This window comes from Carcharhinus amblyrhynchos, chromosome 14 (assembly GCF_965287045.1).
Source record: "Carcharhinus amblyrhynchos chromosome 14, sCarAmb.v2.hapA, whole genome shotgun sequence".
NCBI lineage: Eukaryota > Metazoa > Chordata > Chondrichthyes > Carcharhiniformes > Carcharhinidae > Carcharhinus > Carcharhinus amblyrhynchos.
In genome coordinates this window covers 67,063,215-67,089,442 of record NC_137337.1, presented here as the reverse complement: position 1 = coordinate 67,089,442, position 26,228 = coordinate 67,063,215, and the positions used below count along the sequence as shown (strand labels likewise).

Genomic DNA, 26,228 nt, shown 5'->3' with positions numbered 1-26,228 from the left:
GTCTATCTTTCAAATCTTTAAACACTTCCCAATTAGTGCAACTTTTTGTCAGTTTCTTGGCCCTGAGCCTAACTTAAATGTCTACCTGGTATAAATGCAATTTTCCTTAATCTCTTATGCCAGTCATTAAAACTAGAATCCTCACTCCTCCAAGGATCCACAGGTAGCAAACCTGAAACCACCACCTGTCCCTATTTTGTTTTGAATTTATATACCAAGGTTTGATTTATTTCATCCTTTCGGTAATGTGCTTCCAGTGCATGAGCTGCTTTTATACAATGTGGACCCCAGAATGCGAAGGGAAGGTTGATCTCTCTGAGAACTAATACAATCACTGAAAGAGAAGTCACTCCCTTTATAATCTGTTAAAAAGTGTGTGAGAAGTAGTAATGTCTGCGCTTCAACAACTTCTAGTGGTCAAATCAAAATAACTACCTGAGACTCTGAAAGCAACAACAAGTAACAATTTATTTATCTAACTAACAGCGAACAGGTTAACTAAACTATTAATAAACCAAATGAAACACTATTCTAATGGAATGCTGTTTAAATGAATACAATTCCCACTTATTAACCAAAAAAAAAATTCCTAGTCCCGCACAAAATATAAACAGGTTTTATCTTTTGGAATCTTCTGCCTTATTTGCTGGCTTCTTCTGTCTTCACTAGCTTCTATTAATATCTTTGGGATTGAGATGAGAGTTTCTCCTAAGACATAAATGTGGCTGTTACGCTGGCAGAGACAGTTTCTGGCTGTGTGTCTCTCTCTCTCTCTCTCTCTCTCTCAAGCTGTGAACTGGCAGAAGCTGGCTGATGGAGGCAGTTGCTGTCTGGCTCTCTGGAGCTGGAAGCTGTGGTTCTTATACCAAAATCCCCACAATAGGATTGGTTTACAGATTATCAAAACATCAAATTAAAATCAGATAGCCTGCTGCTATTCAAATGCCGAGTTTAAACTGATTGTTAAAATTCAAAAACAACCTGTTGTCTTGGCAGTACCGCTGTCTAGCCTTGCGATATAATGTTTCACTCTTTGCTCTCTGTGTGTGGTATTTGCACCTTCATCTCTTAACTCTGTAAGCATAGTAAAAAAAATTACCTTTTTTTTAAACCATGCAATTTTACAACTCTTAGCATTTTGTAAGTTTTTTTTATAATTTTACAAATACTACCTTCACAACACCACACGCTGAATGCGCTCAGGCCAGATGTTGGGGAGACATTTTAATTAACTCTCCAGTTTATCATCTGTTACGAGCAGTAATGGAATAATGGAGTCAGCACAGCTGTATCATTGTATGCAAGCATCTGGTGTATCAATAGTTTGCACGAGTTCCATCTTTCCCTGTTTAAAAAGATCTCATGCTCTCGAGGCTATCCCTAAATCTAGTCCCAGATAAAGCATTAATGAATTTATTGGTGAACAGATGAAGCAATCAGTGGAGTTTCTAATCAGGAAAGTAAGTTACTTGTTTTTGCTTGCTTGTCATGTTTTTAAATGCGTACCTTAGCCCTCATAGTTTCCTTAAATGTTGTATCTGTATGATTACTATGTTTACAGCTAGTTCAAAATTTGCACATGCACTTGTTTCATCCATCTCTCACCAACCTACTGAGTCAGTGTGCAATTGGCCAGAAATCTTCACGTGTAGTATTTCATTTTCTGTCCAAACTATATAGCTGTATTATTATATAGGAGGTAGTATATGGCCTGTGGAAAAAGCATAACTAATGTCATGAAATAATTAAGTCTGTAATTCCTTAAGTACTTTGCTGCTCAAAAATAGCAATAAATCCATCACAATGCTTAAGAGCCTTTCATTTTCCAATCCTACTTGAAATTTTACAGGTTATATTCCTAATATCCTTGATCAGTGTCATTTTTTAAACAGGGAAAATAAAACTAGTATCACTGTCCTATATTAGTTGCATGATCATTGGGATTAGGAATTAAATGTTCTAGGTTATAAAGCCTACTAGAAAGAGGCACAATGTGTGGTATTATCCTATCCACTGCTAAATGATCCCATTCCCATTCCAGCCTTTCTCTCATGTGCCTAAAAAGTATTTTACTATTTGCCTACGCTCGTCATCTGTGCGAATGCCGGCAGAGGCTCTCTCCCCACCCTATCTGTGTTGGCACAGTTTACAACAGGTTCACAGGCGTGAACCTGTCATGGGGATCCCATGGGGCGTAAAGGTGAGTGTAGCCCCCTGGGAGAGGCAATAGCCTGGCAATGCCCTAACACAACCAGATTAGCACCATGTCCATGCCAGCCAGTCAGCACCAACCTGTGCCACAGGGCAGACCCCAATGGGGGCCTCATTTGGTTGGGAGGGGGTCCATTTGTATGTGGTGGTGGGCCAGAGTGGCTGGGGGAGCTGGGGATGCTTGCAATGGCTGTTTTGGTGGGGGGAGCCGATCAGATTGAAAATGGTACTTCTATTCCCTCCCCACCCGAATCAGGGGGGTCCCCTGAGTTCTCCATTGTGGGCTCTTTTGGGGCGAGGCGAGTGGTTTATTCCTGCTGTGATTGGGGTGCCATTAAAGATGGCACCCTGATCTCAATGGAGCTGGGCTTTATTGGTGTGGAACATACCCCTTTGATTTTTTTTGGCAGTGTCATGAGATCCTGGGAGAAAACTGACATGTTTCTGCCATTTTTTGGTAAGATTCCCCCATTGGCTTGGTTTTCAACATATGACCTTAAATGTGCATACCTGTCTGCCCCCATACCTTCGACTCCTTTCTCGATCAAAGCTGACTAGGCCTTAAAATATGTTCAGTGATACAATCAGGAGTCTTCTATCGGGAAGAGGATTCCAAAGACTATCGAGCGTCAAGGAGACAAAATTCCACTTTGCCTCTGTCTTAAATGGGACATCTCTTATTTATACTGTGTCCAACCATGTTGTTACAGTTGGGGGCCTAGAAACCACTCCCAGCAGTGGTCCTTTTCCTTTGCTATTTTTTTCCTCCACCGAAACTGGCTCTATATCTTGATCTTTCGAGCCAATCTCATCTCTTATTGAGGTGAGATATTCCTGACTGTGACTGTGACCCTATTTAATGCTCCCTCTCATTGTTATGTGCCCTGTCCCTTCCCGTCGTACCTTGGTTGTCATTAATCATGTTGCTACCCTGCACTATTGCTTTGCCCCTTCTCTTTAACTTTCCAAATCTCCCCTCACGTGAAGGCTTTCCGCCTGGTTATCCGATGCACCAGGACACTGTCCAGCAAAGTTCAGATGAAGATCATCCCAGTGGTACGGCTTTCTCTTTCCAGGTACTGATGCCAGTGTCTCATGAAACAAAACCCATTTCTCCTACAGCAACCTACGCACACACTCACATTTGCACTCTTACCCTTTACTTATTTGACTTCTGTAGTCCTTTGTCCCCTCTCACTATCTTTTGGGAGCTCCTTTACTATCATGGCTGTTGAGCTGATAGCCATTTTCCATTACATTTCTTGTGAAGGTTATTGAGCTATTTCTGTCCATGGAACATTTGTATTTTGCTGTTACCTCTCCACTAATACATACATTTATATGTGCATTAAGAATGTTGGGGAAATTCCCCAAACTGTCCCCAGTAATTTTTAAATCTGAATACTGTGCACTATAACCTCACCGTTTAATTGAATTGCTGGAAAGTAAATTTTATAAAATTTTACCAAGTCGCACTAAGACGTTCTCTTGACCCTCTTAGTGCGATCGTGATCAGTACGTGAGCATACTTTTTCCTTTAGGGAAGGTGCTGATTCTTTTGTTCCTGTAGTGCCTATAAAATTAAAATTCAATTGTTATCCCACTACTGTTTTTCAGATCGAGTGAAAATACATCAAGACTCCAAAATATGAATCTGGCGCATTGCACAGGTAACAGTATATTATTCCTGTATTAATGTTCGCAATTTGACAATTGGGTAAGCCACTCACCTACAGGCGACATGAATATTGCTGAAAAGAGAAACACATTACCAAAGCCTTTTTCTTGCACTTATCAGAACAATTTCAAACTATGAAACAGTTTACACTACGGGAGGAAAGGGTGCTGACTAGTTGGCAAATTGACTCTGGCTGAGGCATTGCCATGGAGAAAGCAACAGGGAATTATAGACTCCCTATGCTTCTGCTTAATTCGAAAAAGGCACAAAGCTTGAACATATTCCTTTTCTTTGCAGATATTGGGTCCCTGCATATGAATGTGTGTCATTCCCAGCAAACGGTTGTTATTGTAGTTATTAACACACTCAGGATTGTTCAATAAGTACTGCCCAACCACAGAATCATATATGACTATAGGATATTCTGAGTTTTGCAGGTACAGGCTTATTAAGCATAGCCTGTCTGCCTATTGCAAATAACCAGAAGAATATGTTATTTGATTCGATCAAGCAATCATTGGGAGGCATCGTCTACAAACCTGTCATTGCTGTGGTACTGTTAGGACAAGGTACCTCACAAGAGGTTATTGCAGAAGGTAAGGGGGCATGGAGTTGGGGGTAGGGTGTTAGCGTAGATAGAGGATTGGTTGTCAAATAGGAGGCAGAGAGTGGGGGTTAATGGGTGCTATTCGGATTGGCGGTTGGTGACTAGTGGAGTGCCCCAGGGGCCTCAACTATTTACCATTTATATAGATGATCTGGAGGAGGGAACCAAGTGTATGGTGTCGAAATTTGCTGATGACACCAAGATTGGTGGAACGGCAAATTGTGCGGCGGGTGTGGAGAGTCTGCAGAAGGATCTAGATAGGCTGGGCGAATGGGCCAGGAAATGGCAAATGGAATTTAATGTTGGCAAGTGCGAGGTGGTCCACTTTGGTAGGAATAATGGTAGGAAGGACTATTTCTTATGTGGCGAAAAACTGCAGCAGGCGACGGTGCAGAGGGACCTCGGGGTCCTTGTGCGTGAGTCGCAAAAACCCAGCCTGCAGGTGCAGCAGGTGGTCAGGAAGGTGAATGGGATGCTGGCCTTCATAGCGAGGGGGATTGAATATAAAAGTAGGGAGGTCTTGCTGCAGCTGTATAGGGCATTGGTGAGGCCGCAGCTGGAGTACTGTGTGCAGTTTTGGTCACCACACTTACGCAAGGATATTTTGGCCTTGGAGGGAGTGCAGAGGAGGTTTACTAGGCTGATACCGGAGTTGAGGGGGTTGAGCTATGAGGAGAGGCTGAATAAACTAGGCTTGTACTCGTTAGAGTTCAGAAGAATGAGGGGAGATCTCATTGAGACGTATAAGATGATGAATGGGATGGATAGGATAGAGGTGGAGAGACTCTTCCCGCTCAGAAAGGACAGTAGGACTAAGGGGCACAGCCTCAAGATAAAGGAGGGGGGGGGGGGCGCGGTTTAGAACGGAGTTGAGGAACTTCTTCACTCAAAGGGTGGTGAATCTCTGGAATTCTCTGCCTGTTGAGGTGGTGGAGGCTGCCTCGCTAAATATTTTTAAGACGCGGGTTGATGGGTTTTTGATGAGCGAGGGGATTAAGGGTTATGGGGAGAGGGCGGGAATGTGGAACTGAGCCACGACAGATCAGCCATGATCTTATTGAATGGTGGGGCAGGCTCGAAGGGCTAGATGGCCTACTCCTGCTCCTATTTCTTACGTTCTTACTGGAAGTCATGCAACAAGATTGCTCAATTGGGTTGTGCACAAAGCCTTTTGGACTGTTACAGATGGTATAAAGGTGGAAAATGGTTCCTCTTTCACCTCTCGATCACTGCAGACAGATTTTTGGTTGTTTTTGTTTGAGTGTTTGAATCTCTTGAGTGCTAAAGAAGAGACAAAAAGACATTTTCTTAAGTTTAAAAAAAAAGTTTGATTTCTCAACACCTAAATGCCTTCGTAACAGTAGTCACTTACGTATACAAGGCACACATTCACACACAAAAGAAAAAGTGATTAATCATAAAAGGGGTAGCATGATAAACATGCGGTAAGCTTAATTTAAAACATCTGAAAATTCACTTTTATACTTGAGATTTCAAGATGGAAGCTTGAAACATTCTTGCCTTTTCGTTCACCGAAGAAAACAAGAGTTGGAAGTTCCCGTTGATGAAAGTAGCTTAGTGGCTTACTACTTGCAGTAGCAGGTTTCTGGCTTTACTTCAGTTGAAGTGTAGCTAAACTCCTGCAAAAGATCTGAACTCATTCTTCAAATAGGTAGGTAAAACGCTAGTCCCATTTCTTTGCTTGTTAATGCGTTGTAGGTAGGATCCTTCCTTTGCTGGGCAGGACCATTTTCCTCCAAGACTGACTAACATAAGGCTGCTTTTAAAATGTGTGTTAATAAATGTTTCTTATCACAAGCTGGTTTCTGTCAAGCGACCATAGTATCTGTTTTTCTATTGTCCACAAAAATGGTTCTGACCACTTAAAACATTGACACATAATTTTGAGTTTAGACCATTTGTACCTCCTTGTGATAGAATGGGTTCTCCTCATACCATTACTCATAAGTGTCTGGTGCTATTGTGCACTAGTTTCTGTAGGTATCTAAGCAACAACAGCTGTTAAATCCACAGGAAATATATGTTACATTTTAATGCCTTATCAATGTGATGTCCCAAAAATGTTGTTTGTTTTAATGTCCTAATCGGACAAGCAGGCTAACTTCCAGCCTTGGACAAATTCATATATACTGGCAGATAAGAAGAACCTGACCTCTTGATTCCATCTTGTTTCAATGCAGATTGCCTACTCCCTGTGTTATTTTTAACAATAGTGTTCAATTTTCCATAAATTCATGGGTATAACTGCATGGACGTTACAGGACTGATGACAGCAACATATTAGTGGAAAATATCACTCATGCTGTCGCTGCATAGAGCAGCATGAAACCACTTGCTGTTCACATTTTTAAGATACTCCTTTACAGGGTAATTTAAGATAGATGGCATGCTTTCCAGTTCCGAAATTGGGGCCCTTTGGCCCATTTCCAAGTTTGCATGATACACACCGAACTAATTCGGGTGTCCATTGTTCTGCGGGATATCTTTGCTATGCTCAACTTGTGTCAAACTTGCAAAGTAATTAAATGGCTATGGCCCTATTAACACACGATTGTTATGCTAAAAACTAATTAGTTGAACTTGTGATGTAGCTCATTTGCACTTGCTAGAAGCAGCATACGTTTGCATGCAGATACCTGTTCTTTCTTTGTGAACAGAAGGAACATGTACAAACTTGGCACCTTTTTTATTTTGTTACCCAGAAGCATTGGGAACCTAAAGGTTTCCCACTGCTTTTTTCATAGTAACACCTCACCAAAGACCTTTACTTCTGCAGTATGAATTATTATTGTTTGAAATTTGGCATTCTGGCTTTTGTCCTGATGGGAGAAAGTCAAAAAACTTTGGCAACATGTTTCTTTATTTAGTATTATGCACTTGTATTGATCAGGTGTTTGCATTGGATTATGGTTATGCTGTTTACTGTGGGTCAGGGTTTAAACTTAGCTCCATCTAATGCAATATCATCTTCTCCTGCTGGATGCAAGGAATCCATGTGAAATGAAATCAATCAAAGCTTAGTTCTTTGATATTGGATCGTGTTGCTAAACTACAAATTCACTCTAGATGCTATAGAATGGCTTGTGAGAGAGGTAGATGGAGAGGAGATAAATATGAAGTCAGACTGGTGTAGAAGTAGAGGTAGCTTTAATCTCAAAGATTTGAAGGTCAGAAGTAACAAATGCAGACACAGAATGTTTAAAATGGGCGACACTAATTCCCCAGGACTAACCTTGAATGCAAAAATTAAAAGAAACATTGTCCGTTTCATTATTAGTTGCATTGATTTTCTTAATTTGAAAATGGATCTTTTGATGAAAGCAGTGCAGTGTTTTGATTAGAGTCCATGCTGTGATATGATTGTGGTAGGAAAGAAACTTTCTTTCTGCTACTTGACCTGCAGGCACTCAACGACTACTGTTTAATGCATTCACTTCTGTTAACAAGTGCAGGCTGCACAGTCAACCAGATGTTCCAATGGCGATGCGATGCAAAGCATATTAGGGACTTGAAATTACAATCTTTTAACTGCTTACATCAAGAGACTTTTAATGGGAGTAAATTATATATTCTAATTAGTATGTCCTATGCTTTACTATAACCATTGTAGATGCAGTGCAGTGGCTTGGGGAAACTGGCAGCAAGGCTGCAGTATCTTTTACCTAACGAAGGTTTCTAGTGGCTATAAAGTAGCATCAGCTTTATCAAATCCCATGCATTTTCGGAGAATTGCTTATTCAAGGTGTAAAGGGAATGTGTGTAAGAATTTAATGAAGTGAGTGGTCATGACCTGGAGCTTGCTACCCACAAGGGTGGGAGAAGCAGAGATGGCAAAAGATTTCAAAAGGAAATTGGATGTCTACTTGAAAGAAATAAACTTTCAGACGACAGGGTAGAGGATGACTGGATTGCTCCATGGAGAGTTGACACAGACTCGCTGAAAGGCCACTTTTTGTGCTAAATTAATGACTATGACTCATAAAATGTGCAAGGCATGCCCATTTTAAAGCATCCAAATGTATGCAGAAAAATCTTCAGCTTTGCCACAAACTGGAGGTGAAATTTTCAGCTACAAATTCTATTGAAATAAGTTGCTGTCCAATTCTGATCCATTCGTCAACTTCTGAATATTTTAGGCCAGAATGATATTACTCTATGGAAAGGTTACCACATTACTTGTTAGTCCAGTGCTTTAAATGTATAACTACCTAAAAGAAAGAGCTTACACTTGTGTAATGCCATTGATAACCTAAGCATTTTAGTCATGTTAACCTTAAAGCATAGTCTCTTATTTTGCAGGTAAACAGAATAGCTATGCATACAACTTGATTTCATAGGGATCTACAGAATGGCTTATGTGAGGAAGGTGGGGAGGATTGCCTGTCTGATTATGGTGTTGATTTGAGTTGCATGTTGGCCAGACCATGAGAGAACTCAATTGCTCTTTTCAAAAGGTACCTTGGGATCTTTTCCATCTACCAAGATTTTAGATTAGATTATACTCCATCCAAAGCACAGCAACTTCTGACATTTTGCCAGTTAGGAAATACTCTAATTGGTCATTTTTAAATTTAAGTGGATGATCTCACACTTGGCTATATTGAAATGCATTTGCCACTGTTCTATGCTTCCACCTATACTGTTTATGATATCACCTGCCTTTATCAACAACGAAGCTGGATAAGCAGTACTCAATTCTGTCATCTAAAGCATTAATAAATAGTTAAGGCCCCAACAAAATCAGCCCTGTGGGACGCCATCTGTTACATCCTGTTCATTATCCTTATTCTCTATCCCCTACTCAGCCAAAAATAGAAACAGAAAATGCCAGAAATGCTCAGTTGATCTTTAAGGTTCTTAGATCTGAGAAAGCTAGAAATAGGTTTTGAGCGAGTAGTGTGCCTTAGAGGAAGATGTTGAGGAGAGAGTAAGAACAACAGCAAAGACGAGAGGTGGTGATTCTCCCACCCCGCTGCATTAATTTTCTAATGCAGCGTGGTGGGGGAATCTTGCCTCTGGGCACACATGGGATTCATGCATCTCCCAGCACCGGATTTCTGGCACCATGGGGCATTGGGCAGTGCCAAGGTGGTGGGGCCTATAGGGACAGGGCTTGGGGCAATCAGCAGGATGGGGGGACCTGCTGCCATTCTGCCTGGGTATTGTGAGACTTCTTACTCAGCATGGGGATCGATGGGGAGAGGAGGGAGGCCAGCAATCTGGATGGGGGGGGTGGGAAGGGGTGGCTGGAAATCAGGGTGGGGAGGGGCCTGCAGGGGAGGTGGGAGTGTTAGAGATCGAGGCCGTCTGGGATGGGAAGGGGGTGCGATTGGGGGGGCTGCACCACTGGACTCCTGCGCTGGCCAGCAAACAGGGAGGCTGACAGTTCGGGGCCACTGCACAGGGGCCCACTGGTTTCAACTTCTCCAGCGTGAATAGGCCCCGCTCCCTGAAATTTAATGATATTCACGCTGGTGACCTCTGCATTGCAGAGTGTGGGAGTTTCTAGCGTGAAGTCCCACTGAAAAAAACAGCTTGATTTACTCTAGTTTTCCCACAAATTCAATACTTAGAACTTTTTGAGAGAATTCCACCCAAGATCTGTGGTGAGGTGGAGAACAGGCAAAACTAAATGCAAAAAGGTTCCTACTTTCCAATAATTTGGCTTCAGTGCCATGAGTTTAAATGTGGCCTCTTAGAAGAGACTTAAATCAGCGGTCTCCTGGACGTGCTTATAAACAACACGTTCAGCCATTCTCCTGTTTACTATTTTAGTCACCTTTTCAAAAAACTTCCTTCAGGCATGACCTATTCTTTTCAAATCCATACTTGCTCTCTGATCAGCTAAACTTTTTCAGTCATCCATCTTTAATTTTACATCTTAGTTAGGACTCTACTAGTTTCCTGACAACAGTTGTTAGGTCAACTAGTTTATAATTCTTTTGTGTTTCCTTTCACCTTTCTTAAATAATGGAGTGACTTTCAATTCTCTGATCTAATGTGAACATTTCTGAATGGAGAACTTTGGAAGATCATAAAGCATCTGAAATATTCTCACCTATTTAGTGGGGACAGTCATTGGATATTTTTAAAGCTGAGTTAGATTTGTGATTGACAGAGTCAAAGTGTTTGGGGATAGAAAGCAAAATCAGGTTGTATGCATGTCCTTTAATATCTAGTCATAAAAGCCATTTTGTGCTGGGATTTGTTACACTTGTGCCATTATTTTCATTATTCCCGTTAACTTGATTACGCTAATGTTTTTGCATCCCTGTGCGCCAATGTTAGTTTCCTTTGGCTATCTGGAATATTATGGTCTATTGTAAGTAATAACATCAGTTATTTAACACTTCTGCCATTTACTTGTTTTCTTCATGATATGCCTGTATCACAGTTATCCGTTTGTATGGAGTTCATATTGCTCTTATCCATTGTAAATATTGTAAATTGTTTTCTCAAAACAGAAAATTTATTTCACAGAAGGAAGCCATTGAGCACACCTCTGATACAACTGAAAATGTATTTCAAATTTCCATTTTGTACTTCTATTTTTTTGCCACTCTTTTGCTGTTCCTTGTATTAATTTTATTTGATAGGACTTTTTTGCATTCTGTGTGCTTTGACGAAGGATCATCTAGACTCAACATATTGGCTGTATTCTCTCCCACAGATACTGTCAGACCTGCTGAGATTTTCCTGCATTTTCTGTTTTTGTTTCAGATTCCAGTATATGCAGTATTTTGCTTTTCCCCTTGCATGTTAATTCTTTCTGAAAATTTAATCGATGTTGGCCAGAATTTACGGGCTGCTGACACCAGTGGGACGTTCTGGTCTCACTGCAGTGAACTGTCAGAGATTCAGCTGAATGCCAAATTCTTCATCCTAGCTTGCAGCAGCGGTGGGCCAGAAAATTCTAACCCATTTATCATTTTACTCATTAAAACTTGCACAGCTTGCTGTGGATAGTCTCTGTACGTAAGCGAGAAAAACCCCCGAAAGGCTAAGATTCTAGATTTGATGAGGCCACCTTCAGCAAGATAGGCCAGAAACTGTCCACAGCAACCTATAGATTTTTTTTCAGCATTTGTTTTGACTTCTGGGAGCTACTATGTTTGTGCTGTTTTTCAGCTGACTTTTACAATGTGTCTCGTTGGAATGCAATCAGAATAGTATATTGTCTTTATTTGTTCCCTGTACCTTCTAACTTAACATGATTGGCTTGAGTTGATTGAGAATGTTCCAGTTCTGAAAAGTGGTTAGTTATGTTTCCACCACTTGGTCAGCTAAAACTTGAATAGAAAATCTAGTGTATTGAAAATAAAGAGACTTGCATTGATATAACGTTTCACAACCACTGGCCATCATTTCTTAAAGTTACAGGTATAGAACATAGAACACTACAGCACAAACAGGCCCTTCGGCCCACGAGCTGCGCTGATCACATCAACACCTACCAATCTATAGACCTATCTATAACCCCCAATCCCATTAAATCCCATATACTCATCCAGAAGTCTTTTAAAAAACCCCAGCGAGTTCGCCTCCGCCACCACTGACGGCAGCCGATTCCATTCACTCACCACCCTCTGAGTGAAAAACTTACCCCTAACATCACTTCTGTACTTGCCTCCTCGCACCTTAAATCTGTGTCCTCTCGTAGCGACCATTTCAACCCGGGGAAATAGCCTCTGAGAATCCACCCTATCTATTCCTCTCAACATTTTATAAACTTCTATCAGGTCGCCTCTCAACCTTCGTCTCTCCGGGGAAAAGAGTCCCAGCTCCCTCAACCTAACTTCATAAGGCATGCCTCCCAGTCCAGGCAACATCCTTGTAAATCTCCTCTGTACCCTTTCAATAGCTTCTACGTCCTTCCTATAGTGAAGCGACCAGAACTGCGCACAGTACTCCAAATGAGGCCTGACAAGGGTCTTATAAAGTTGCAGCATTACCTCCCGATTCCTAAACTCAATCCCTCGATTTATGAAGGCCAGTACACCATACGCCTTCTTGACCACATCCTCCACCTGCGAGGCCGATTTAAGAGTCCTGTGGACCCGGATCCCAAGATCCTTCTGCTCTTCAACACTACTAAGACTCCTGCCCTTGATAGTGTACTCGTTCACCCCATTGGTTCTGCCAAAATGGACGACTAGACATTTATCCGCGTTGAAGTCCATCTGCCACTTCTTCGCCCAGTCCTGCATCCTATTTATGTCCTGCTGCAACTTTTGACATCCTTCCAGACCATCCACAACACCACCGACCTTCGTGTCATCAGCGAACTTACTTACCCATCCCTCCACTTCCTCATCTAGGTCATTTATGAAAATGACAAACAGCAAGGGTCCCTGGGGCACTCCACTGGTGACTGACCTCCATGCCGAAAAAGACCCATCCACAACCACTCTCTGCCTTCTGTAGGCAAGCCAGTTCTGGATCCACAAGGCCAAAGGCCCTTGGATCCCATGCCCTCTCACCTTCTCAAGAAGTCTTGCATGGGGGACCTTATCAAGTGCCTTGCTGAAGTCCATGTACACCACATCCACTGCACTTCCTTCGTCAATGTGTTCAGTTACATTGTCGAAGAACTCAACTAGGCTCGTAAGGCACGACCTGCCCTTGACAAAACCATGCTGACTATTTCTGATCATGTCAAACCTCTCCAAATGCTCGTAAATCTTGTCCCTCAGAAGCCTCTCCATCAGCTTACCAACCACTGAGGTCAGACTCACCGGTCGGTAATTTCCCAGGCTATCTCTGTTCCCTTTCTTGAAAATAGGAACTACATCCGCAATCCTCCAATCTTCCGGAACCCCTCCCGTCTCCATTGACGAAGCAAAGATCATCGCCAGGGGCTCTGCAATCACTTCCCTCGCCTCCCACAGTATCCTGGGGTACATCCCATCTGGTCCCAGCGGCTTATCTATCTTGATAGAATTCAAAAGTTCTAACACATCCTCCTCCTTAATATCCACATACTCAATCTTTTCCATCTGCTGCAAATCCGTAGCAAAATCTCCCAGGTCAGTTTCCACTGTGAATACTGAGGCAAAGTACTCATTAAGCACCTCTGCCATTTCTTCTGGTTCCACACAGACCTTTCCCCCTTCACCTTTTATAGGTCCTATCCCTTCTGTTCTCATCCTTTCACTTTTCACATATTTTTCACATATCACGTATAATGATGGAAAAGAGAAGGTGGGTGTTGACTTGGAATCTGGGCGTTCTTTTTGTAACTGTATTTTCTACATTATGGTTGGGAACAGCAAGATTCATACAGGTGTAATGTTGCAACTCAAGTCTCTTAACCTACTGTATTAATACAACAGGTGCAGTACTTGGAGTATGCTTCCAATTTGACTAAGGGCTTTATGAGATTGCTTTGTTCAATCATTGCTGTTTCCAAATATGAAAATTGGAGGTGCCTAGTCTACACACCCAATCGGCTCCTCTTCTATTACAGATATCAAAACTGACGTGATCCATGACCATGTTACTTATTCCCAGCTGAGCAATAAAAAGCAGTTTGAAGGTCTGGATGCTGAACCTAGTGATTGTAACAAGGAAGACATGGAGTTTGAAGCACAGTTTATGACAGGTAAGGGAGATGGTTCAAGGTTTACCCAGTACGTGAACAATTTTGGTAGTGTTATGTTTTGAAGTGATAACCTATGATGCTGGGCTGTAATCCATAAGTTGCATTTGAAATATCTCTTAATTACCAAAGCTGCTGAGCTGAAGTAACGTGCTGAGTACTTTTTCTGTAACTAGAAGCACATCAGATCAATTGTATCCATGCAAAAGCTTTTCTTGGCCTTCCTTTCAATCTTCTATCTGTTATAATTGACTTTATGATAGGGAATATTCTTCTGGTTTGGAATGAAAAGTTTGCAATAGAATTCTCAATCGTCTATCAAAATAGGCTTTTGCATTGCTGAGTGGTATGCTAATGGGTGGCACAGTGGTTAGCACTTCTGCCTCCCAGCACCAGGGACCAGGGTTCAATTTCCGGTTTGGATCACTGGCTGTGCAGAGTCGCTATGTTCTCCCCGTGTTAGCGTGGGTTTCCTCCAGGTGCTCCAGTTTCCTCCCACAGTCCAAAAGACATGCTGGTTAGGTGCATTGGCCATGCTAAGTTCTTCCTCAGTGTTCCTGACCAAGCGCCAAAGTGTGGCGACTAAGGGATTTTCACACAAACTTGACTGCCATCTTAATGTAAGCCTACTTGTGACAATAATGAATAAACTTTAAATTTTCAAACTGATATGCGAAAGGTGACCTTTAACAATGGATCCATTACAGATCCTTTTGAGGTTAAGACAGGAGTCCAACAAGGGGTTGTGTCATTGCTCTGAAAGCATGAGAGCTTGCCCCAGTACCCACTGATGCCTCAAGAGTCGAATGCCTTGTAATGAAGGCGCAGCGCTCCAAAAGTTCATGATACCAATTTAACCTGGTGTTGAGAGTCTTCTTACTGTGCCCACTTCAGTCCAACGCCGGCATCTCCACAGCTTGTTCAAACGAGCAATATTTATTATGGTCATGCATAAGAAGTCCAACCTCTCAAGTGACCTTAAGAGGTTCTATAGTACAAAATTTAGGCAGTTACTTTATACTATTACAGAACATTCATTTGACCAACTTATTGCCTGACTCTGTCTCTTCCCCTGATATTGTTTCCCCTTGATTAGATCTTCTCACGTGACTCTGTCTCTTCAGACATTATGCACGTTTAAGTGGTTTTCAGAAGTTCAGTATCCCTGGATTCCCAAATAGCATATGTCAGTTCCACCTCCTGATGGCTCCAATTTGCTCATTTGATCTTCCTTGCTGCTGTGCTCCTGTGCAGTCTGTGGGAAGGAAAAGGGATGTTTGGTAAGTGGCATGCTTTCAGAAGTGTGTTAACCAGGTTCAGGGTAAACACATTCCTGTTAGAGTGAAGAGCAAAGCTGGCAGAAGTCAGGAACCCTGGATGACTTGGGATATTGAGACCCTAGTCAAGAAGAAGAAAGAGGCACATGACATGCATAGGCAGCTGGGGTCAAGCAAATCTCTTGAAGAGTATAGAGGGTGTAGGAGCAGAATTGAGAGAGAAATCAGGAGGGCAAAAAAGGGGACACGAAATTGTTTTGGCACATAAGGTAAGGGAGAATCCAAAGACCTTCTACAAATACATAAAGGGCAAAAGAGTAACAAGGGAGAGAGTAGGGCCTCTTATGGATCAACAAGGTAATCTATGTGTGGATCCTCAAGAGAGGAGTGAGATCCTAAATGAATATTTCTCATCAGTATTTACTGTTGAGGAAAGCATGAATGTTAACGAACTTGGGGAATTAAATATTGATGTCCTGAGGAGTGTACATATTACAGAAGAGGTGGTGCTGGAAGTTTTAAAGCGCATCGAGGTAGATTAATCTGCGGGACCTGATGAGGTATATCCAGGATGTTGTGGGAGGCTAGCGAGGAAATTGCAGGTCCCCTAGCCGAGATATTTGAATCATCGATAGTTATGGGTGAGGTGCCCGAAGATTGGAGAGTGGCAAATGTTGTGCCTTTGTTTAGAAAGGGCTGCAGAGAAAAGCCTGGGAACTACAGGCCAGTGAACCTCACATCTTTGATGGGTAAATTGTTGAAAGGTCCTGAGAGACAGGATCTACAGGCATTTACAGATGCAAGGACTGATTAAGGACAGTCAGCATGGCTTTGTGAGTGGAAAATCATGTCTCACAAATTTAATCGAATATTTTGAAGGAGTAACCGAGAAGGTAGATGAGGGCAGTGCAGTTGATGTTGTCTACCTAGACTTTAGAAAGGCCTTTGACAAGGTACCACATGATAGGTTTTTGCATTAAGTTAAATCTCAAGGGATCCAGAGTAAGGTATCTAAATGGATACAAAATTGGCTTCTTAATAGAAGCCAGAGGGTGATTGAAGAGAGTTGTTTTTCAAACTGGAGGCCTGTGACCGGCGGTGTGCCTCAGGGATCAGTGCTGGGCCCACTGTTATTTGTCATATTAATGATTTGGATGAGAATATGGTTAGTAAATTTGCAGATGAACCAAGTTTGGTGGCATGGTGGACAGTGAGGAAGGTTATTTCCATTTGCAGCGGGATCTTGATCAATTGGGCCAGTGGGCTGACGAATGGCAGATGGAGTTTAATTTAGACAAATGCGAGGTGATGCATTTTGGTAGATTGAACTAGGGCAGGACTTACTCAGTTAATGGTAGGGCATTGGGGAGAGTTACAGAGCAAAGAGATCTAGGAATACATGTTCATAGCTCTTTGAAAGTGGAGTCACAGGTGGACTGAGTGGTGAAGGAAGGCATTTGGCATGCTTGGTTTCATTAGTCAGAACATTGAATGCAGGAGCTGGGATGTCTTGTTGAAGTTGTACAAGACATTGGTAAGGCCATACTTGGAATACTTGCAATTCTGGTCACATTATATATAGAAAGGATATTATTAAACTAGAAAGAGTGCAGAAAAGATTTACTAGGATGCTACTGGGACTTGATGGATTGAGTTATAAGGAGAGGCTGAATAAACTGGGACTTTTTTCTCTAGGGCATAGGAGGCTGAGGGGTGACCTCATAGAGGTCTGTAAAATAATGAGAGGCATAGACAAGGTAGTCAATATCTTTTCCCAAAGGTAGGGGAGCCTAAAACTAGAGGGCATAGGTTTAAGGTGAGAGGGGAGAGATACGAAAGTGTCCATATGGGCAATTTTTCACACAAAGGGTGATGAGTGTCTGGAACAAGCTGCCAGAGGTAATAGGAGAGGTGGGTACAATTTTATCTTTTAAAAAACATTTAGATAGTTACATGGGTACAATGGGTATAGAGGGATATGGGCCAAATGCGGGCAATTGGGATTAGCTTATGGGTTTAAAAAAAAAGGGCAGCATGGGTAAGTTGGGGCAGAGGGCCTGTTTCCATGCTGTAAACCTCTATGACTCCTCTATGACAAACAAGTACTCTGCTCCAATGTAGCTTATTTGTTGAATGGACGGCAAACGCCTTAATTTCAAATGACTCCAATCGCAAAACAAAACCAAGCTGACCTTGGTTATTGAGCTCCTGTATGTTGATGTTGTTGCAGTGGGTGCTGTGTCAGAATAGAGTCTCCAGAGAATTGGTGTCGTATTTATTGAGGCATGCAAGACAATGGGATTTTCACTTAACATTCAAAAGACTTCTGTCAGCGAGGTCCATATGCATGCACTCTTTCCCATCGATTAGCATTCATGATGAGTGCCTGTAAAATGTGAGATGCTTTTTGGAAGTCATCTTTCACAGAAGGCTGCCATTACCTGAAATCTGAGGCCACCTGAGGAAGTGAGTGTTTGAAAATCGCACCATTAATTTGAAACCAAGCTTGTGGCCTACCATGTGGTCGTGACCCCTTCCTTGCTGTACACGGCTGAAACATGAACAATGTATGAGAGGCACCTTAAGGCACTGGAGTCATATAAGCAAGCACCACAAAACACTAAAAATATCAGCACACCATCTGCCAACAGTTTCATTAGGGTGATTATATATTTCCTTGTCGGATACCAGCCTCCTAAAGCATGTGGTCTTCTCTCAGTTCAGTCAGAATGAGACAGAAGGAGCACTTCGTGGATGTGTTAAAAGCCAACATGATGAAATTCGATGTTGACATCAACTCCTGGGAGCACCGGAATGGATCAAACTGGATGGCAGCAGAATCTGTGGGAAAGATCCAGTATTTTGAGACCCAAAAATGATAAAATGAAGTGGAAAAGTGAGAGTGGTGAAAATTACATGCCATTACACACTGATAATACATGATTAGACATTCCACATGACAATAAATCCCTGTGTGCTGTAAAATTTGTGCATCCCTCATTGGCCTCATAGAAGACTATCATCCTTGCCAGCGAAGGATAACCAATAAAATAAATCTTGCTGTGACCATGCTTGAGTGTCTGGTGGCTTCGTTGTTGGTTATTGAATAGTACTTCGGTCCTTCACAGACTAGGAAGTTCTGAAGACACTACATCCTGAAAAAAGATCTTTGAAGAAAATACCAACTCGTATAACAAATGTGTGGCAACATATGTGGCATAGTACCGAGTGTGTTGTAATGAAATGTTATGTTTTCTTTCCAGCACCCAGAAGCTGTCCAAATTCAGTCCCAGCTCTGGTGTCCCCATTCTTGGGGTTACCATCTGCACCAACTCCTTTCAACATTTTTGATGAGACAGCAGATATTGAAAACCAGGAGAATAAGTGAGTCTGACCAACTAATATAGAAACATTGATATAATGACTTTGTTTGCTGTTAATATCGCTTCTCTTCCAAAATGTGCTCAAATATCCATCTTTAGCCCCATGCATGATAGAAAGCTCATAATATAGTTGGTGAATAATTTGAACTTAATCTTTCATTCCTCCCCAAGCTGCATTCTGTCCCCTATGTATCCATAATGCTTTCAAATCCAAATTTATTGCCGTTTTCCATTCTAATTTGATCATTCCCAACACCTTGCTTCACCTCATCCAGCAAAACCTCTTTATTTTAGATTATTATCCATGTTTTTAAATCTGTCCGCTGCTTCATCGCCCTTTCTCCTGCAACCACCTCTAGCCCTACAACCCCATGATCACTGTGCATTTCCAATTCTAACCTTTTGTGCATCCCTGAATTTCATAGCCTCACAATTGGCAGCTGTACTGTAAGCCCTCATTCCCAAATCTCTCCACCTCTCACTCGCATTTGAAACCTAACTGACTAAACTTTGATTATCTGTCCTAGTTCAGTCCAATTTTCTTTAGTCCTTGAATAAAGCACTGCAGGGCTTTTTATTATGTTAAAGACAATAAGATAAGTTTTCATTCGCTTCACTCTTCAACCTAGTTGCTGCTTTTTAAAAAAGTTTTCCAAACATGGTTGTGACTAAGCTGGTTCATTTCTAACTTTATTTACTCAGCAGTAGCGGTTGAAAGTGAGCTATTGTTTCAGGAATGTCATATGTTGTAGGTCAGTGTTTCCCAAACCCTTTTGGTTGTGTACCCTTATTCAGATTTGCCCAGTTTTTAACCAACCTTCTACCACATGTTTTGTGATGGATGATTATTTTTGGGGCTTCTGGCTTGCTGTTTTCTCCCTCCCACTCATTTGCTGTGAGCAAGGCCTTATTGTGGGTGGAGACAGGAGTGGTGAGAAAAGAAGTGGCTTGTTAAAGGCTGAACATGCATAGTAACTGTGCTGATCAAAAATAATGGCAGCGTATTAGAGGATCCTAGATGTGCATTAACTGGCATCTCACAATTTATAATAAATATTCCCTGGAGGCATCTCCTGTATCCCCAGGGGTACTTTGGGAACTACTATTGCAGGTAATTTGTTTTGAGTTTTCAGGCATCTATGCGTGATTTGACTGTTGACAAAATACAATTGAATCTGTCACTGGTTAGAGAAAATTGTCTTCTACTTCGTAACGTTACTTTGTGATGGACTTTAGTTTTTTCAAAGAAATTTCCACTTGCTTGTGCTTTTGGGGAATGACTTTTAGTATGTCTAAGTACACTGGAGATTTGTATTCATTTTTTTTTTTGGCCGTGTTATTAAGATAGGACTGAAAACTACCAAAAAGTTTTAACTTTGTTACCTTGCCATATACCTACAACTGCAGCAACTGAACTTTGGTTTTTGCTTCTGACTGAGAGACTTCGATTGTGCATTGAACCATGTTTGGATATAACTTTAGACATGCACATCCTATTGTACTACTATGAATTTTTCCACCTCTATAACCTTTAATCATCTTGTGTCTCTCCCTACCAACTAATTGTTGATAAGATGATAAACTGTGCTCTAGATTGAATTATTTATTTTGTGTATTTGCTTAGAAAGGTTACTTGTACACTCTGGTTGTAACCAGCAAATTGCTTTAAATGCTTGAAATATATATTGGCTCCTTGGTATTTAATCCTGCTAACTTTCTCTTTCAAAGAGGATATTACCTTGTAGTTCTAGCTCAGCTAGTCAATATTCATATGTGAACATTGATAGGGAGTACAGACACGCTACTCTGCCTACTTGCACAAGAGACTCTGAATCTGTCTTCAGCCAGCAACTGGGCACAAGTACATTGGCCTTTTCATCTCTCCTGAACCCAGAGCGCTGAAGCCAATTTTGGTGCTTCTACCTGTCATATGGTTGAGACTAGCTGATTTGTATAGACCAGAATTTAACCATGAACTTTCTGCTCATCAGAAAAGGTTGGCCTTTGGAGAATTTCTGCTTTTTGAAATGTTCAGTTCCTTTTGAGACTAATATAGATTGGAGCAATTAATTCTAACTTTTGAGATTCCAATGTACAAACCTTCCTAAAAGTTGAGATTTATTTCAGGGATAATTGGCCAATGGAAACCTTTGATTTTTTTTTCAAGGCCACCAGCAAATTATTTGAAGCCAAGTACTCGGTGGCAGCTTTCTGGAATACTTGTACCATCGCAACGTGTTCTGACTGAGGGGGCCTGTGCTGCTGAATGTGTAAGTGACAATACTATAAAAATTGTATATTTGTGAGTTATCCCTAAATTTGTAATTTATTGAAGCAATGCCAGCACTCTGAATTTGTCTATGCCAATAATAAGACTACTGGACCTGAGTTATTTGGGAATGTGAGAGGAGCTGTAATTGTTTTCTTGCTTAGAGCAGGAAAGCTTATGGGGAGATTTAATACATTTGCTCAAAATTGAATTATTTTGATAAGCACACAAGGAGAAACTGTTTCACTGGTAAGAAGGTCACTAACCAGAGGTCGTAATTTAAGATAATTGGCAAAAGAGCCAGGGAGGTTTATGTTAAAGCAGAGATAATGATCAGGAATGAAATGTCCCAAAGGGTGGTGAAAATAGATCGTGTAGCTTTGAAACGGAATTGGCCAATTACTTGTAAAGGATTATAGGGAATGTACAGACTGAGAGAGACTAATTGGTTCTTTCAAAGTCGTGGTGCATGGACCAAATTATCCATTTTTCCCCCTCATGTAGAATGGGAAATCTTGTTCTTTGCACCTTTTCTACTTGTGTTTTCTCCCAAGATCAGGAGGAGTTGCATATGCTGATATTCTGTGGCATAGAATGTTCTTATGTATATAATATGATATAATGAAGACTTGAACGTTGGAACATTTCTTTCCAGGAACTCACTTTTTAATCTACTGAATTGTGAATACCACTTTTAATTGTCTAAGACTAATTCAATTAGTGCTGTCAACTGTGAACATTGTTTTTGTGATCTCTGGTGTCTATGTCTAAGCCGAGTCTATATATTTTCCCCTACTAATGCCATTGATATACCCTGACCAGTTTTAGATATTGGTTTAAAAATTCTTTGTATTTTGAGGTATCGGTTAGCATTGTCCTTGGATGTATATGTGGTTATATAGTAAATTAGGGTATATCCTGTTTTAACTTTTTAAAGGATGATTTGGATGGGATTGAACCCCTGAACGAGGACCACTTTGTGAGCAGTGATTACCCAAACAAGACCCTTGGCCCTTATCCTGAAAACACATGTGACTTTACCAGGGGGGCACATTTGGTCTCGACCCCTTTCCACCGAAATCCTCTGACTGATGACCAGGAAAGCTCAATCAAACAGATCTCCATAGATGGGAGTAAAAGTGCCCTGAGTTCACTGTCACCCATCAAGGAGTCCTTGTTTGACCAACCTCTGCATATGAAGAAACTGAGGTAAGAAATTGCTTTGTAGTCACTGGCTTTTCGCTAGTTTTTTATTAGACTACATTGCAAAGCTTAGCCCAGCAAAAGATGTGTTTTGGGGAATAATCCACTTTGTGTCATTCAACTGCAACTGAAGCCTGGGAGAAATGTTACTTCCTCGCACTATTCTTTTTTACACAAACACTAATTTTATCAGCAGCAAAAAAATCATCTCTTTGAATTTTCTGCGATGCTTATTAAACAGAACTGATTACTTAGAACAGTTTCTTGGGAGACATTGGGTGGTGATTTTGGACAAGCCAGAGAGCCACTATAGAACTGGTCAATTGATGTGAACTAGATGTGATGGAGATTCTGTTCACCTGCTTCTTATTGGATTTATCATCCAGTTTTTTAAAGATGTTTATTACATAGTTGAATTGATAGTTTTCTAGTATTCAATTTTTTGGAGTCATAAATTGACTAATTACTAACTAGCTTTAGACATCTTGGTGTTTCATAAGGCAATTAGTACTAAATATTTTTGGGCAGCAAAAAAACAGGGAAGACTTTTAAGTAAAAGGATGCAAGATTGTGGAATGCCCAACCAGTGTAACTGAATGAAACAGAGACCATGCCAACATTTGCAAATTGATGACTGAAGGGAAGGAATATAAAAGGATATGGAAACAAAATAAACATATACAGTTAAGGCTATTTCTCATATGGAGGGTAAAAACCAGCTGCCCAGACCATTGGGTCTGTTTCTGTGTTCTGTGTCCCCTGTCCCATGGAGAGAAATGGTGAGGGTTTCTGGGGATCCCTTGCAACACTTCAGGCTAAAGGTCTTGGGACTAGTTTTTTAAAAAAATAGGGATTGAAGGCAAGATGAGAGTGGTTGGTCATATTTTTGTCAAAGGAGATGTTGCCAGCGTTTGCTAATAGAATAAGTTTCAGTTTCCCAAGTTTTTCCAGCCATGGAACTCCTTTGACTGTAAAAGTACTGAAGGAAGTCCTGAGAAACATTCTTATTGTATTGAAGAATTAAACCACAAAAAACTTATTGTGCAATAGTTACGAATATACAAAAACAAACTTAAAGGATGTTTCTATGCCTTGTATGTATACATTTATTATAATAAAAGTTCAGTTCAACAAAAACGTCCAAGTCTTGCCTTCCTTTTATTTTTAATGGGAGTACACGCTTTCTCTCCCACACCCTACCATGCTTCATTGCTTTATGTACTATCAGTCTCCTTGGCTCCAAGTTCTGGAATTCTTTGCCTATATTGCTTTGTCTCTCTATCTCCCTTCTCTTAAGATGCTTCTTAAATCCTAGTTCTTTGAACAAGCTGCTTTTTTTTTGCCTAGACTGTTATCACTTTGTGACTTGCAATGTAATTTTTGCTTTATAGTGCAAAGTGCCTTGGAATGTTTTATTGCACTGCATAAATGCAAGTTGTGGGTTCGTTTAACCATATCCCTTTCAATCAGTTCTGTGACCAGGCCAGAAACCTGTTGGGGAGAATTCAGACATAGAATTGACAAACAGATGGACACAGATTTACAAAACAGCAATATGTTCAAAAACTTTGGAAAGGAGTGTGTAATATTTGCTGGTACATTGAGGCCCATAGAATCCCTACAGTGCAGAAGGAGGCCGATCACACCATTGAGTCTGCACCGACCACAATCACACCCAGGCCCTATTCCCATAACTCCATATTTCACCCTGCTAATCCCCCAACATGGGTCAATTTTAGCATGGCCAAGCAACCTAACCTGCACATCTTAGGGCTGTGGGAGGAAACCGGAACACCTGGAGGAAACCCATGCAGACAAGGGGAGAATGTAAACTCCACACAGATAGTGACCGAGGCTGGAATTGAACCCTGGTCCCTGGCACTGTGAGGCAGCAGTGCTAAGCACTGTGCCATGGTATCGTCCAGGTCAAGAGCTGTTATTTTCGGCGAGGACTGATTGTCAGCAAATTATGAAGTGGAGGACCTGAAAAAAAGGACAATGGTTATACAATATCAGCTAATGTGGGGCCCATTTAAGGGCAGTTGTTGCAACAATTTTTGAAAATTTTAAACCATTTTTAAAAACTTAACAGCTCAGATCTCTAGCGGAGGAATTCAGAGCAATGGCATATAACTTCAAATGAGATTGTGCAGGGATGGCACCAAGGAGCACGTCATCACCAAGGCGGTGGAAAACTGAAATGATCTAAAAAGCTGTGGCTAGGTCAATTGGAAAATTGCAAAACGGGACTTGTTAAATTTTTGTTCGATATGGGTATGTGGGTGGTGGATGTGCTGCAAGATATGGCATCAATGGGTTAATTTTCTTTCAATGACTATTGTGAAATTAATTCAAATACGTACTGGTGTTTCACATGTCGATGGGTGTAATTCTCCTTTCAAATTTCCATTATTATAATTTGGGCAGTTTAGTCTACAATGTTGAAAATGATTAGGCAATATTTGAATTTTTGTTTGTACCCAGTCCAATTCAGGAAGCAAGTGAAGATGGCCTGTCCTCTGCTGCCACCACCTCCTCTTCTGCAGTCTCCTCTTCTTCAGTGGGAGGACTTGGTACTATAAGTGACTTGAATGTCTTTGAGAAACTGGAGCTGGGCCAATTGAACTCGTGTGAGACCAACAATGTGAATTCCACTTCTGGTATGGATCTGCTGTCTGTATCTAGTCTTTAGGATCTACTTGGGTTTATCTAATAACCTAGTTAGCAAGCTAACTAGCTTATTATTCTTGTCAGTGTGACTAAAATGGTTAACATCTTGAGTTATTACTTCACAGTTGATTCTGACTTAGGATGACTGGTGGTGATTAATGCCAGGTGCTGAACCCAAGCAAGAACTGCAGCAATATCATTTATTTTAAGGTTTTATATATAGCTATTTAAAGAAAGATACTGCAGTAAATGAATGAACGATGTGCTGAAAATGTTTGGGAAATTTTTCAAATATCAATATTTTAGCACTGAGTATTAAGTGATTATCTCCTAAGATTGTGAAATGTTTATATTCAAATATGGGATTGTGTGATGCGAAGCATTTTGTTCAGTAATGAATCATTCATTGGATTCTTTCTTGCTGTTGCAGCATATAGTTAAAATTGATTATCCCTAGCTCTCATTCTGTAGAGAAAACACTCCTCAAACTGACTATTATATACATCCTCTAATCAATGCCTTAAAAGTTTACTTTGACTGTTACCATTATGCTTTGAGAACCTGTCACTGTCTTCAAACTGATTTTAGCCAAATAATTCACTTCAGCATGAACACTGGTTTGCTTGACTGTTATATCTGTAATAATGCAAGCCTGGTTTTTGATGACTAATGCCATAATTCTTTGGAAACCTTTTTTTTCTGTTATTTCTCAAAATATACAAAAGTGTATCTTCACATATCTTCTCCAAGTCCATTATGTAGTTAAAGGGTGGGGAGAACCCACTATGTTCACTTGTTTAATTGGACAACAGTGCTCTCCCAGATGAGTCTTCAAGCACTGGTGCTAACCTGCACCATGTTTCCTCAGTGCCAAATTGAGGTTAGGTGTGAAATTGTGTTTCAGCCATTTCTGTTTTGATCTTGCAAAAACAAAATACGTTGAAAATCTGAAATAAAAACAGAAATGCTGGAAATGGTCCACAGGTTCGGTAGCACCTAAGGAGAGAGACAAGGTTGTAATTTCAGATTTCTGACCAGTTTGATGTCCGGCCCTTCTTTCAACAGCAAGCCCTGCAAGTGTTGAGCAGACCCCTCCATGCCCACCTAGGTAAAACTCTCACCAGGTGCTTCTGTAGTTTAGAGCAATTAAAGTTTATTCATTTGCCAGTCTGGAATCCTGCTGGACGAGACAGTGGCAAAAAGAAGTAATTGGTGTTTTGGGTGAGACAGATGCAGAACATGTGGTGGTTGACCTGTGGTTCTAATTGCTGTAAATATTCAATACTGTTAATTTTACTCAATATGGGTCTT

General features: G+C 41.0%; 1 protein-coding gene across 1 annotated transcript in view; it reads left to right on the top strand.

The window, feature by feature from the left end:
* Positions 1–26,228, top strand: part of bub1bb (BUB1 mitotic checkpoint serine/threonine kinase Bb) — a 94,834-nt gene that overhangs the window by 45,323 nt on the left and 23,283 nt on the right. The window contains exons 12-17 of the mRNA XM_080203033.1: positions 3,829–3,881; positions 13,984–14,118; positions 18,656–18,776; positions 20,943–21,045; positions 21,982–22,253; positions 24,732–24,907. Of these exons, the coding sequence (XP_080059159.1) occupies positions 3,829–3,881; positions 13,984–14,118; positions 18,656–18,776; positions 20,943–21,045; positions 21,982–22,253; positions 24,732–24,907 (860 nt within the window). The remainder of the gene's footprint in view (positions 1–3,828; positions 3,882–13,983; positions 14,119–18,655; positions 18,777–20,942; positions 21,046–21,981; positions 22,254–24,731; positions 24,908–26,228) is intronic.